General features: G+C 37.6%; 1 protein-coding gene across 2 annotated transcripts in view; it reads left to right on the top strand.

Moving 5' to 3' along the window:
* coro2aa (coronin 2Aa) overlaps positions 1–15384 on the top strand; it is a 37309-nt gene that overhangs the window by 10990 nt on the left and 10935 nt on the right. Inside the window, exons 2-5 of one of the 2 annotated variants that reach the window (XM_051705042.1) lie at positions 1940–1965; positions 9656–9856; positions 14013–14129; positions 14499–14648. In XM_051705042.1, coding sequence (XP_051561002.1) covers positions 9656–9856; positions 14013–14129; positions 14499–14648 — 468 coding nt within the window. In that variant the 5' untranslated portion in view covers positions 1940–1965. The remainder of the gene's footprint in view (positions 1–1939; positions 1966–9655; positions 9857–14012; positions 14130–14498; positions 14649–15384) is intronic. The other variant, XM_051705041.1, reaches the window with a different exon arrangement.

Raw genomic sequence — 15384 nt, 5'->3', positions numbered from 1 at the left:
CTGCCTAAATGCTTAATTATAAAAAGTTAAATATGCTTAAATATAAAATATCTCAATATAAAATATCTGCTTTAATAATAAAAAATAAACATTTACTTTTGCCATTTTTCCAAATCAGACCTGCTGTGCAATAGTACAGATTTGTGAGCGGATCAACACCAGTTAAATGGGAAACCTTCATAAAATCAGACACTCCAAAGGAGCCCACAGCTGACATTTATCATCTCAAAACATAGTCTTTCTACACATTTACTGACAATTAGTATAACAACAGACCATGCCCTAGCTGGATGCTTAAAGACAATACATTTCCATAATGTCAGTGTCCCGGCCATACGATTTGGTGAGGTCTTAATGGCCCAGAAACTGAAACCAGGTGTTTTAATGCGAAATGCAAAACCCCCCGCCCTTTGGGATCAAACACCTTTTGACTGATTGCAGCTCTTTCCAAACTGAGCTTTTTCCCTGCTGTTGTTAGTCATCAGTATAATGTCTGTAATCTCTAGACATTATTCAGCTTGTGAGGCCTCCATGTCAAGCTGCTCTTTAATTGCTCTGATAACAGAGCCTGAACAATGAGGTTAATGGCAGTGTGAAAGCTCAGATGTTACAGTCAGCAAAAAGAGGTATCTGTATCGATCATCTTACACCTCGTAGGTGTTCACTTTCAACTTCCAACTCCATCACTGTGCACAATCACCATCCAAGCCAATTTTGAGCTCATTTGATAGAAGTGGAACTGCTCCAACTTGCGCCTGCTCTGATCTCCGGACCAGAGTGTGTTTACAGTCCATAACTCATGCTGCCCCACCACTTTTACGACTCCATTTGTCATTTCCAGTGTATTTGTGTTACCCCTTCATTTACAAGTCAAATAACATGTGATAATGCTGACATGTAGAGTTCTTCAAATGCATCAGTCTGAATATGCTTGTTCTGATTTATTTAGTATTGATTGCGAGCTTACTTGAGTGTACTGATGTTTCTGCTGGTGTGTTTGGTGCAAAAACTGGGTTTGATGTTGAATCAAGGCAGGTGAATTTTTCTTAAAAAAAAAAAAATAAAAATATATATATATATATATATATATATATATATATATATATATATATATATTTGTTGGCTCGACAACTAAAACATATAAAAATAAATAGCTTCTACTCAGAAACATGCATCTGTGAATATGCATAGCTGAAGTGGAGCAGTACGTGCATCAGGTTTAATGGCCTCAGTTATTATTTTCTTTAGAGACAAGTAAATTAAGTTAAAAGAAACACAACTTGCTATTAGTTGCTAAATCTTATATGTGTGACATACATGTCTAAGTAAATAAAGTTGAATGAACTGATTCATTTGTGTATATCTAACAAACGTTTTCTAGTTCTGCAGAATTTACCTAAAATGCATGATGCAAAAATGCTACGTATATAGTATTTTAAGTAAATCCAACACATCATTTTTTTCAGTGATACTTGGTTGCATTTAGATCATGCAGTAGCTGAGCTTTCCTTGTCACGCAATCAAGCTTGTGCGATTTCGCCTCTGCTCAGTACAAATGTCTGTCATGCAGCAGACACATCTTAATAAATATTACAAAGATCTAGTGATGATAAGTGTAAAGGAAAAAGTGTCTTTTCCTCAGCCCTACCCACTCCACAGTGCTTTCAGCTGTAAGGCACCACCCATTTAGGGAGTGTGAACACATGATCTCTTACCTGTTTTGCTCACAGACACTGAACCTGCCGCTGGCATTCTGTCTGCAGGCCAGATTTTTGACTCTTTATATTCAGTCTCTTCCTTCCTTATCCTCTTTTCTTTCTCTTCCATGTATTACACGAGAGATGATATTGGAAATGGATTTATAACTCTGCCTGTGCAAGTGGCAAACAGTGACCTCCCGTATTTTCTCCACTCATTTTTGTGTCTCTCTTTCTCTCAGGTCTTCGTGTGGTCAGCACAGACAGGGTGAGTAGTTCCTATCATGTGTATAACCGTTATAATGTGATGCTGGGTTTGTGTAAGATATTGCCTGCTTTTCATTGACTTACTCAGACTCTTCATGTCGAGTTCATGTCAGACCAGAGAGGGTTCGCAGAGATGAAAAAAGCGATATTATGCCATTGCATTGATTCACACCCTACAATTAGTACTGTTATTATTTGAATTTCTAGGCTTATATTTTTGGGGGGTATTTCAGTCAAGTAACTGACCCCTGAAAATCCTTTTGAAATTTAAATTAGACATCATTTATCGTACATTTATTAGACGTAACTTACTCACTATTTCTTGCTAACTTGTAGAATGTGACAAAAATATTTTCTTCAGAAAAAGATGAATTTAAATGCTGTGATCAGCATTCTGTCTGGATGAGTTCTTCCCTAAATGTATTAGTTATATTAGTTATTGTGCTTTAACAGTTAATATGTTGTCTGGTATTATTACCATGATTTTCATATCTATTGTTACCTACTACCACACCCACACTGGCTAATCCATCACTCTGTTAATCATTACATCAGCCTTTGAAAGCTGAACAACTCAAACGTACACAAATCCTGTCAAAGACGGATTTTATATTATGTATAACAGTATTGCAAGTTACATGATTTTAACTTGATTTCCTATGAAGGAGATTTCCATTTCAGGACAACCGGGTTTATATATTTGCAATGGAATATATTCATGTTCAAGACTGTCTGATATATTAAATTACACTAAATGGACAAAAGTTCTTACTCCCTTGCCCTCTATTACCCAGTTAAAACAGTTTCTTGCTCCAGGAGACACTAAAGCTTAAAGGAATAGTTCACCCCAAAATGAAACTTCTCTCATCATTTCCTCACCCTCATGTCATCCCAGATGTGTATGACTTTCTTTCTTCTGCAGAACACAAATGAAGATTTTTAGAAGAATATTTCAGCTCTGTAGGTCCATACAATGCAAGTGAATAGTGATCAGACCTTTGAAGCTCCAAAAAGCACATAAATGCAGCATAAAAGTACTCCATAAGACTCCAGTGGTTTAATCTATGTCTTCCGAAGTGATATGATAGGTGTGGATGAGAAACAGATCAATAATTAAGTCCTTTTATAATATGTGTCAGTTGATTGTTCATCTCTAGACTTGTAGATCAGATCTAGACTTGTGACAAGTGAATATGACAAAAGTGGCCCCATTTTCACATGGTATTAAGATGCGTTTTTGGTTTGGTGGAAACGGGGTCCAAAACGTTTTGTGATCAGATCTCTGGAACCACATACAGAGGTAGTCAAAAAACACGTGACCAAATCGCATTTGTGGTGTGAAACACAATCCATCCTGAATGCATCTGGATAGCAGCGAAGCTTCACCACTCACCTTTCAATCAAAACCAGAGTTTAATCTTTGCTGGTTACGAGCGGCTTTTAAAGGGTATACCTGTCCGATCTGAAAGTTTGAAAAAGCGGATACAAACACAAGCGCAAAAACTTCCCGGATCTCCTTCAGTGTGTCTGATATCAACATGCAGTATCAACATATGAGAAGTACACATATCTGAAGCTCATTTAATACAGATACTCCAATAAAATAATGGAGAATTGCGTTTGTGCCTAGATCAAATCTCAGCTGCATCTGGGAGAAAGTTTTTCCGTGCTTTATTTTTTAAGACTTTTTTGCACTTTACTATCATGCAGTAACTCACTGACGTAGTGATTGATGGATGTCGTCATGCAATCAGAGACCCTCCCCTTGAAATCCGAATAGAAGTGGTCACAGGAGACGTGATCAAATCACCGAAAATGCATCATAATACCAAGTGGAAACAGGGCCAGTGGCACACAGTAGCCACTTTTCCACAATCGGGCCAGTGCGAGCCAGGGCCATAAACTGGTCAGTCAGGGTCAATAGCCTCGGACCACAAGTCGCAAGATCAAAATCGGGCCAAAAACCCCGCAGCGTTGCCCTAAAACCCGCCTTTAATATGCCGCCCTGGTGCAAACGCCACACACCCCATCCATTTCACAAGCCAAAACAAACACGTTATCTAAAATATCAAGTTTATATTGTATGGAAACGTTAGCTAGCTAGCAAGATCATTTAACGTTGATAACCCACCGACTTTAACTGCCATGGTGTCCCGAGTGGTCTCTCCACCGTCCATGATCTCGAGCTATGGAAAGTTCTTCCTTTGGGCAACGCTTTGTCCATTGTTCTTCTTAATGGATTTGTAAAGTGTCCACAATTTTTTTAGCTGAGATGCAGGTGCGTGACATCACACAAATATCTCGGCACTCAGAGAAGTACAAAGTTAGTGATAAACATTCACTTTTATTAAATGATATCGATCAATGAGTCAAAGTTCCTACATTACAAGATATGAAAGCTTGTTTAACAAATGTTTGCAGAGACAGCAGTGCCGGTCCTACCCCATTTGGCACCCTAGTCAAGGTGTTATCGGAACGCACAGGGTGCATTTTGTTCGACACAGATTGGACACATGCTAAAATGGGCTTTGTAAAAGCGATGCCGCCCTAGGCGCTCACCTGTGTCACCTAATGGGTTGACCGGCCCTGAGAGACAGGCATACAAAACACGGTAAATTAAATTTTCTTTTGATGATCCAGCGAAGCAGCATTGTTTATCGAACCCCTGTTATAATAATGGGAGTGTTGCAGTTTTGTTTGTTTAAATGTCATTTTCCAAGCATCTGGCAATGGAATTCCTTTATGGTTGGAGTTCTGAGAATTCAAGTAGGAATATCGTACATCCGACTTGAATGAAACGCAGCAGGAGTGTCTTGCTAAACTCCACCTTTGACATTGACCGTGCCTCAATTGGCTGTTGGCCCCGAATAAGTTTTATTGGCGGGCCATTGGCCGTTGGCCCCGAATAAGCCCTGAGGTGGCACGATTAAGCCCCAGAAGTGACAGTGGGAACGCAGCTGGCCTTGGCACGCACTAGCCCGCCTTCATTTGGCCCGACAGTGGAAACGCGGTTAGTGCTTCACTGGTCTTTCTCTTTTTTTTTTTCTCTCTCTTAGAGATAAGGCTTTGTGGTGGCCTGATTTTTCATATTGGAATAGATTTTGTAATTTTACCTGTGGTTAATGGTTAGACCTTTTCCTCTTTATCATATTATTTGAGACTAAACTACTCCATGCCTCTGTTGAACAGCCCTGCCTCATTCTGTGTGCTGTCCTAATCGATCTAGAGCAGTTCTAGTGAGGCAGTTCTTTGAAAAACATGACAAAATTGTCAAAAATTCAGTTTTATCCCCCATGCAGGATTAGACCACCACGCTCAGAATTAAGCAACACAAGACTCAGATATGTAAATACAGTAGTTGCAACACCAGATTTTCTTTTGACAAGAGTGCAGTTTGATTTTGCTTTTCTTTCTAGTATGGTAGAACTTCATCCGTCATTATCAAGAGCTGCCATATCGTTTTCGCAATTCACATCTCCATAGTCATCAGGGCTGTTACAGGCATACACCTCTGACAGGCATTTTGATTGTGAAATTCTCAGTAACTCTTTGAGTCAGAAAACTTGGCCAGTAGGGCTTTTCTTCATTGTTTTCTGCAGAAGTGGATGATAACTAGGCCTACACAGTAATCTGTGGAAAATACTGGATTTCTAAACTGCTTTGTAATGGCTAGTGGTTGGACTACTCCAGCTGTTTTTGTAAAACAGGTCTGTTTGTTCACATCTTTCTACCTGGAACCTTCAGCCCTCATGGGAGCTGCTTCTAGATCTATCTTTAAATTTATTATATACATTTATGTATTGTCAACGATATTTATTAATGCAGAGAATATTTGTAGTTGCAACCACATAATGACCATGCTAAAATATCATGGAGACCTTATCTAGAGCAGTGATTCCCAAACATGAAAATCATTTTAATTTACTGTATTCACTCACCCTCATGTTGTTCAAAATCCACATGACTTACGTTCATACGTGGAACACAAAAGGAGATGTTATGCAGAAAGTTCAGTCTTGTTCACCATTAATTAATCATTAATTATTTATTAATTAATTAATAAGTCATTTTGCCAAAGATCTAATTTTGTGTTCCACAAAAGAAAGAAAATCATACAGGTTTGGAACAACATGAAAATTAGTAAATGATGGCAGAATTTTCGGTTAATGATCCCTTTAAGCAGGTTACGGGGGAACTTAGAAATATTTTGATTTTGCGTAGTTAAACCGGTGACACTTTACAATAAGGTTACATTAGTTAACATGAACTAACAATGAACAACAATTATTTACAGCACTTATTAATCTTGGTTAATGTTAATTTATAGATGTATAGTTAATGTGAACTAACAAGGAACAACAACTCTTTACAGTGTTTAATAATGTTAATTTATATGAAGGATAATAATAATATATAGCGTATAAACTACTAACATATTTTTCAGCATTGAAAGGTGTAAATGATAGCATTCATCGTGGAGGAGAAAAGTTGGAATGATATCGAAAGAATTGTCACCTGTGATATTTTACTTAATTAATTAATAGTAAAAACATCTATATACAGTATATCATGGAGTTTTGTAAACCGTATTATAAGGTGCGTTACTAATGTTTGTTGACTTAATTAATGATCAGTAATGATAATAAAGAATTTACTGTACAAATTTATGAACCTTATTTTAAAGTGTAACATATTTCAACATTACCTAATGTGTTACTAATGTTTGTAGGCTCTTTACAAACATTATTTAACAACAAATAAAGCATTAATTATGGGTATTGACAGACTTTATTGTAAAGTGAAAAGCAATTCTCACGTTACAAATATTTTTCAGGACATTTATCAGCATTACATTGCAAAGGTAGCACATGAATTAAACTATCAAAACCACATATATAGTTCTGAGAACACTTTTCTGCACTGTGCAGAAGAAAAGTAATAAAAAAATTAAAATCTTCAGCAACACACACGAATGAGAAAATTGTCAAATAAGTTTTGCACGGGAGAACTCTGCTCACCTTTTCTTGTCATGTATTATTAACATTAAACAATACACATAAATACATGTGTTTTTTACGTGTTAGTTGCATTGAGTAATGTTAACTTAAACACCTTTTTAATGTTAAGAAATTTATTATTATATGCTTTTGTAAAAATTAACATTATTAAACACTGTAAAGAGTTGTTGTTCCTTGTTAGTTTACATTAACTATACATCTATTAATTAATATAAACCAAGATTGATAAATGCTGAAAAAAAGGTGTTGTTCATTGTTAGTTCATGTTAGGTAATTCATTAAGTAATGCTAACAAATGCAACCTTATTGTAAAGTGTCACCGTTAAACCTGTAAAACAGTAATTATGTATACAAGGGTATAATTGAAATTATGTAATCTCTTTATTCTAGTTAACACATTAATGCTTTCGTTTTTCTTTTTTTTTTAAGCATTTAGAAGCATTTGAATGTCCATTGTACCCTGTGTAAGCTGTGCAAATGACAAATACACTTGATTTGACTTTAAGAAAATAACATTTCTGCGGTAGGAGTTGGGTTCAGTCATTTGTTTGGATTAGGTAGATTTCTGCAGCAGTGCTCTTCAACCAGACTGATCTCACAGAGAATTCAGAAACAGAACGTTTCTTCAGCTGAACACACGCTGCGTCCGAATATCCATACTTCCCTACTACATAGTATGCCAGTGGAGTAGTATGTCTGAATCCTCAGTATTCAGAATGTCATAAAATATCGATACATTGATCTTTGATACGTTGATGCGGTGTAGCTGGCAGTCCAAAGTTGTGAATCTAGTCACCAGACACAGAAGTGTTATGAAGGTTTCTGTACTTCTTCAAGATTGAACAAAGTGACATTGATGAGTTTACAGGTTAATGTATGAAACTGGTGTAACTGCGCAAACTGAACGATTAGAAATGGCGACGTTAATTATGGAATTTCTCTATCTGTAGCATTGAATGGGTTTCATTCAAGCTGTCAAACCTCAAAAAGACTTGTAACTGAAAATTGATTGTGTAGGCTATATGAAAGATACGTATACACAATATATCATCCAGTGATGGCTAGAGGAAATAATCTTTTGATAACGATTTGGGTCGAATTTAATGGAAAACTATGCAAGTTGCGCTCCGTTGTGCTGCAGAATTTCGAACAGCCTTCGTAATCAAAGCTGGGCGCCACTAAAAGATGCTGAGAGGCAGCGGCGGTGTAAATACCTTCATAGAAAGTAATCGTTTCAAATTTTGAACACGCCATGTCATCTGTCAGACACGTCCCTTGTGTGACCCCCCCTTAAGTTACCTTGCTACGCACATATTACCAGAGTTGTGTTGAGAAATATAAGAGACAAAAACTATTGTGCAATGATAAGCTCTATTTACACCTGAGAAAATGTCAATATATATCAGTAATCATCAAGAAAATGTTCTGATTATCCCAAGCCTAATTATGATATAACAGTAAGCGAGAAATGCCTACTATTCCGACACTGGACACTTGACTATCCCATAACCCCACGGGACCTGAGGAGACGTTGTGTTCAAAATGCTGGATTGAAAAAAAAATCTGTGGAGAACCGTGAGTCAGGGGGCTCTTTTCGACTGTACGTGCTATTTATACCAAGAAAGTGTGTAAATGGTGCTTGTTTAACAAAACCAGAGTAAATTATTTTCATGGTAGTTGTTACTACGTCATATAATTTTGTCACGGGACATGCCCACATTCCCAGAGGAAGTATGTCCGGAACGTATTCATACCACTCACCTTTATACCTAAAGAACGTACTGTTTTACGGGGCGAGAAGTGCGTTCTTCATCAAATATAGTACTCTGATAGTATGTGATTTCAAAGCACTGCCCCCGGTGGTCGAAGCGAGAAGTGTTCAGAACAAATCAGCGAGTGTGAACTCCGGTTTCCGGCCGAGTTGTTAAGCGAGTTGTTTTTAGCTGTAAACAGTAAAGGATGCAGTACAGTGAAGAGGAATGCATATTTTATTAACTCTGCTCCCCAACCCTAAACCTAACATCCGTGGAATAAAAATGTAAGCATAGAGGGAAAACAAAACCTCTGAATTGCAGTCAACACTGATTATGCGAACACGATTACTTCATGATTTCAACACGGGACAAGAACCCATGTCTACCATGCTCCTGACGCAACATGCTTCCAGTCATGCCACATGAGAAAGCAAACATGATTGAACAGATGCAAAAAAATGTCTAATAGGAGATGCCACTTGTCAGTCTCCCGGCATAACTAGGCCGATGTCAGGGTACTGGAACATTCGGAAGCAACGTGGCGACTTCCAGTGTGATCTTGTTGTCTTTAATTATTCGCACTTCTCTCGTCTTCACTTCAAGACAACGTCACAAAGACAGAAAAAAGCTCAGGTGTCCCATGAAAGGGAAAAGAAGCTACATGGTGTGTCTGCCCTACTCCCACTGGATTGACTGTTTTATTGTAATAATGGCTACTTTAATAATATAAATAATAAGGCTAAATGATATCCAGTATAATAAAAGAATAATCATTAAAAGGAACACATTTCTGGTTTGGTGCCAGTGAATGGGTACTTGCGCCCAGCTGATGTGGCTGTGAGGATATATAAGACAAAAGTTCAGAAACACTGATCTAGAGTGTCCAGGTCATTTAGTTGATGTTTCTGTTTCACTCTAGATGACATGGCGTCCTCAGTACCGTAGTTCCAAGTACCGCCACGTGTTTGGGAAGCCGGCCACAAAGGAGAACTGCTATGATGGTGTACCAATCACCCGGAGCGTTCACGACAACCAACTCTGCGCAGTCAACCCTCGCTTTATCGCCGTTATCACAGAATGTGCAGGGGGCGGAGCCTTCCTGGTGCTGTCCATCCATCATGTAAGTGACACGCCCCTCCTTCTTATGTGACTAGCTAGCACTGATGACGCTCTTTGATAAGTGGGCTGTGTAGTGGAATGGGATTTTAAAAACAACAGCAGCATTGTCTATCTCTGTCTATGTTTGAGTGGGCTTTGAAATACTGCTTCAGTTGACCTTTAAAATCTACTTTATGGTTTGTTTAGTGCTTCGTGTTGTTTCTGTGTGTATTCTTGCTATGATGCATTAGTTTATCTCTATTTCAGTATATTTTATTAGTTCCCCTATGGGAGTCTTTCAGTCTACTTTATTTAGTGTATTCTCTCTTTCTTTCTTCATGGCAACCAAATATTTCACACACTGTCTCTGTCTTTCACACACGCTCACACAAGTGACACACACGTAAACCCTTGTGTTATTTTATTGGTCTTTTGACTCTTTCGTGTTCAGTGGGGTATTACAAGGTCCAGACTGAATCTGAAGACTCTTCTGAATTTGCAATCTGTGGGATTTATGGTAATATAGTCTGCTAACACTTTACAATAAGGTTGCATTTGTTTACATTAGTTAACATCATTAGTTAACATGAACTAACAGTCAACAATACTTTCACATCATTTATTAATCTTAATGTTAATTTCAACATATACCAACACATTTTTAAAATCAAAAGTTGTATTTGTTAGCATTAATTAATGCACTATGAACTAACAATGTTAACTAAATGCTTTAAAAAATACAGTATATTGTTCATTGTCTGTTCGTGATCCCTAATGCATTAACTAATGTTAACGAATGGAACCTTATTGTAAAGTGTTACCCATAGTCTAATGTGTTAAACAGAGCTAAGATGTCAATTTTCAGGCATTTTCATAACTGGTTGTCATGGAAATTAACAATCAATTAATCATGGGGGGCCTGTGTAGCTCAGCGAGTATTGATGCTGACTATCACCCCTGGAGTCGTGAGTTTGAATCCAGGGTGTGCCGAGTGACTCCAGTCAGGTCTCCTAAGCAACCAAATTGGCCCGGTTGCTAGGGAGGCTAGAGTCACATGGGGTAACCTCCTCGTGGTCATGATTAGTGGTTCTCGCTCTCAATGGGGCGTGTGGTAAGTTGTGCGTGGATCGTGGAGAGTAGCATGAGCCTCCACATGCTGTGAGTCTCCGCGGTGTCATGCACAACGAGTCACGTGATAAGATGCGTGGATTGACGGTCTCAGAAGCGGAGGCAACTGAGACTTGTCCTCCACCACCCGGATTGAGGTGAGTAACCGCACCACCACGAGGACCTACTAAGTAGTGGGAATTGGGCATTCCAAATTGGGATAAAAATAAATAAATAAATAAAAAACAATCGATTAATAGTTTAATCGTTAACTTTAATACTTCAAAATATAGGACTCCAAATAATATATGCATATAGGCTACTGTTTACATACAGGTCTGATTTAAATTAATACACTTAAGAAATGCAAGTATTGGCATTTGCTTCTTAAAATATTCGTATTTCTTATGTTTAGTTTGAATTTGTGAATTGGTTAATTACAGTTAATAATAACTTGTATAGAAGATACATATTTGAATTTATTAAATCTTCACGTTGGGGATCATGCGATATTTCAGACTTATTATAATTTTTTATTATTGATATTAAGTCAAATCATGACATGATGCGTAAACAGTACATAACATACCGCTTCTCTGCTGAGATGTCCGGTGAATGTGTCTTCATGCTTTCACGGCGATCACTGACATAATTGTAGGTTGGGATGGAAAAAGGAGACCGGCGGATCAAGCTTGTTTTCATGTTGTACTTTAAACACTATCACAGTGTATGCAGAAAACATGATGTTCAGCTATAGAGAAACGCTCCATGATTGATTACATCGAGGCTGCTTCATCTTTACAAGAAAGGAAGTGAAGGATGCGCATCTGTTTCTTATAGTCCTTCTTCACGCTAGTGCCATCTTTGACTTACAGTCTCTTCAGTTGCACGAACGGTATAAAGCTGTTTAAAGCTCCAAGATCACATCTGATGTTCCACAGCTCATGTTGTCTGGAGTTCTTTGTCTACTGAATGTTCTTGAACAGATATTTTATCAATGTTTTATCACTTTAAACTGCAGCACAGCCCATCGAAGAGACTGTAAGTCAATCCCTCACAGCCTCGTTTTCATTCACGTTAGATGGCACTAGCGTGAAGAAGGACTAAACTGAGTTGTGTACAACAGAGCACGTAAGCAGCGGATGACTGTACAGTCTTTTCAACGTCTGCTGGCATGATTACAGGACGCATTTGTGCTGAAATGTATTAAGTGACAATCTATAAGCTTAATCGATCAAATTAATAACGGCAATTACTTAATCATCGATTAATTATTAACATCCCTAAGTACTAAACTTTTATTGGTAGCTGAAGCTGAAATGTTTATATATCTAAATCTGTGTGTTCGGTGTTTCCATGAGGGCCCGGGTATTACCTCATGTCTCAGGAATGACACAGGTTACATGAAAGGCTTGCGGCTTCTGTCTGTTTCATCTGTCAACCTCCCCACTTCCCCCAACCATTAGAGGTTGACTTAAAAATTTAGAAACCGCTTGATGTTGACTTCAGTGAAAAATGTGGTTTGGTAACAAACAGAACATAGTGGCCTGACTATGCATCACATTTCAAGTATGAGTTAACTTCAATCTCAAGACACATCATTTCAACATTTTAGAGCAGTCCTTTGCCCAAGAAGTAATGCTCACAGTTGCCAGTCTAGATATTAGGAATGATAAAGTCTCGTCACTTGTTAACTGAGTAATTCATGTTACGTAATTGTATTTTTGCCTACTGAAGGATGTTCTTCTTGCTTGGACTTGCTTCTGCTGTCTTGTGCAGACACATTTGGTATGCTACGATTTTTGCCTAAACTTGTAAAGATTACTTGGATAAGACCTAGTTTTTGTTTGTTCCCCACTGCAAAAATACTGCAATCCTACTTTTTAATCAGTATCTACTGTATGACTAGTTTTGCAAAATATCCAAAGATCTTTAAAACAAGATCAATTTGCTTGAGAAGCAAAACTGCATATAATATTATTTGGACTTGTTTTCAGAGAATGCTTCTTGTAAGTGTATTTTGTCTTTGTTTTTACTTGTTTCAAGCTAAATTTACAGTGGAAAAAAAAAAATCAAATGGAAGAAAACACTTATACTTAAGATACATTCTCTGAAAACAAATATAAGTATTACCCTTTTCAATTTAAATGTTTTAGGCCAGAAATGTTCTTTATGTGGAACAGATTGTAAGGACTTTCTTTCTTTACCTGCATTTAAATGATGACTTTCTTGGTTTTGACATAAAATTGATTTCTCCTATAAAGGGACAGTGCACCCAAAAATGTAAATTCTCTCATCATTTACTCACCCTCATGCCATCCCAGATGTGTAAGACTTTCTTTCTTCTGCAGAACACAAATGAAGATTTATAGAAGAATATTTCAGCTCTGTAGGTTCATACAATGCAAGTGAATGGTGACCAGGACTTTAAAGGTCCAAAATGCACATAAAGGAAACATAAAAGTAATCCATAAGACTCCAGTGGTTTAATCCATGTCTTCAGAAGTGATATGATAGGTGTGGCTGAGAAACAGATCGCTATTCCCTTCTTTTCTACTGTAAATCTCCACTTTCACTTTCACATTCTTTTTCTTTTGTTTTTTGGCAATTTGCATTCTTCATGCATATCGCCACCTACTGGTCAGGGCTGGTCTAAGGGGGAGATTTATAATAAAAAATGACTTAAATATTTATCTGTTTCTCATTCACACCTATCATATCACTTCTGAAGACATGGATTAAACCACTGGAGTTGTATGGAGTACTTTTATGTTTTGGAGCTTCAAAGTTCTGGTCACCATTTACTTTTGCATTGTATGGAGCTACAGAGCTGAAATATTCTTCTAAAAATCTTCATTTGTGTTCTGCAGAAGAAAGAAAGTCATACACATCTGGGATGGCATGAGGGTGAGTAAATGATGAGAGAATTTTCATTTTTGGGTGAACTATCCCTTTAACTCGAGCACTTAATTAGAACGGCACTTAGGCAGAAAGTTGTTCTGATATTTTCAGAGTGGTGTTGCTGTGTTTTGATGTGCAGCTGTAGATATGCATTTTTCTTTGTGTTTCAGACTGGCAAGGTCGATCCTCATCATCCAAAGGTTTCGGGTCACAGAGGCAATGTGCTTGACATCAAATGGAATCCCTTTAATGACTTCTGCATTGCATCCTGTTCAGAGGACGCCACAGTAAGTGTGAACATACAGTATGTTGTATACACTTCAAATTTAGACTGCTGTCCATTTATGTTTTACTCACTAAAACTGATCTGATCTGATCTGCACCTTACAAAAAAATCTAGAGTTGCCACAAACCACATATTCACCACTCATTAGTTTTCATATGCATATGAGCTTTGTGTCAAACTCTTCATTGTTGCTAAAGGTTTGTTGCAGGTTCATCACTACCGGTGAAAATTCTGGCAAACAATTTCGGCGAATCGGACGCTCATTTGCATGTGAAAATAAGTGGGAATTTTGCAGCAACTCTAGATTTTTTGCTGAATTCAGAAAACTTTATTGTATACAGACTATTGTTTGTGCACATTTATTGTTCAGGTAAAGATCTGGAACATTCCTGAACATGGTGTTATGAAGAATATCACAGTGCCTTGGAAGGAACTGCAGGGTCATTCACGACGTGTCGGTCTCATCGAGTGGCATCCCACTGCCAGCAGCATCATTTTCAGTACCGGATATGACTACCAGGTACTTCAACTATACACACTGTGTCAAAGAGATTTTTAAGTGTTGACGTGTCACACGTTGCTTTTTCATTGTCCCTGGGGCAGTAAACATGGGCAGAGGTGTAAATTCCTTTCAATGTTCCTTACAAGTAACTGCAGGACTATTAACAGGAGAAAATCCCTCTTCCCCAAAAGTAGTGTGAATAAACACTGGTTTCCCACTGACTAACAAACAGTAGTTTTCTTTAACTTTTCTGAACATTTTGGGTAGTTTCATGCTTAATAGGAATGAAATTGAAATGTGACATTTGTGGTGGTGATGCTTCATGAATTGGAGATGACTTAAATCCCCTGAAGTTAAGCAGTAATACCTTTAGAATTACTATGAAGGGGTTTCTTAAAGGGATAGTTCACCCAAAAATGAAAATTCTGTCATCATTTCCTCACCCTCATTTCGTTCCAAACTTGTGACTTGCTTTCTTCTGCAGAACACAAATGAAGATTTTTAGAAGAATATTTCAGCTATGTAGGTCCATACAATGCAAGTGAATGGTGACCAGAACTTTGAAGCTCCAAAAAGCACATAAAATTAACCTATAAGACTCCAGTGGTTTAATCCATGTCTTCAGAAGTGATTCAGTCGGTTTTAGGTGAGAAGAGAATAAAAATGTAACTCATTTTTCACTATATATCTTGCCATTGCAGTCTATAGATACAATTATGATTTCAAGCTCGATTACACTTCCTAGATGGCGCTA

Source organism: Myxocyprinus asiaticus, chromosome 8 (genome assembly GCF_019703515.2).
Source record: "Myxocyprinus asiaticus isolate MX2 ecotype Aquarium Trade chromosome 8, UBuf_Myxa_2, whole genome shotgun sequence".
NCBI classification, from domain to species: domain Eukaryota; kingdom Metazoa; phylum Chordata; class Actinopteri; order Cypriniformes; family Catostomidae; genus Myxocyprinus; species Myxocyprinus asiaticus.
The sequence above is the reverse complement of the archived record's forward strand: the minus strand, read 5'-3'. Positions and strand labels throughout refer to the sequence as shown.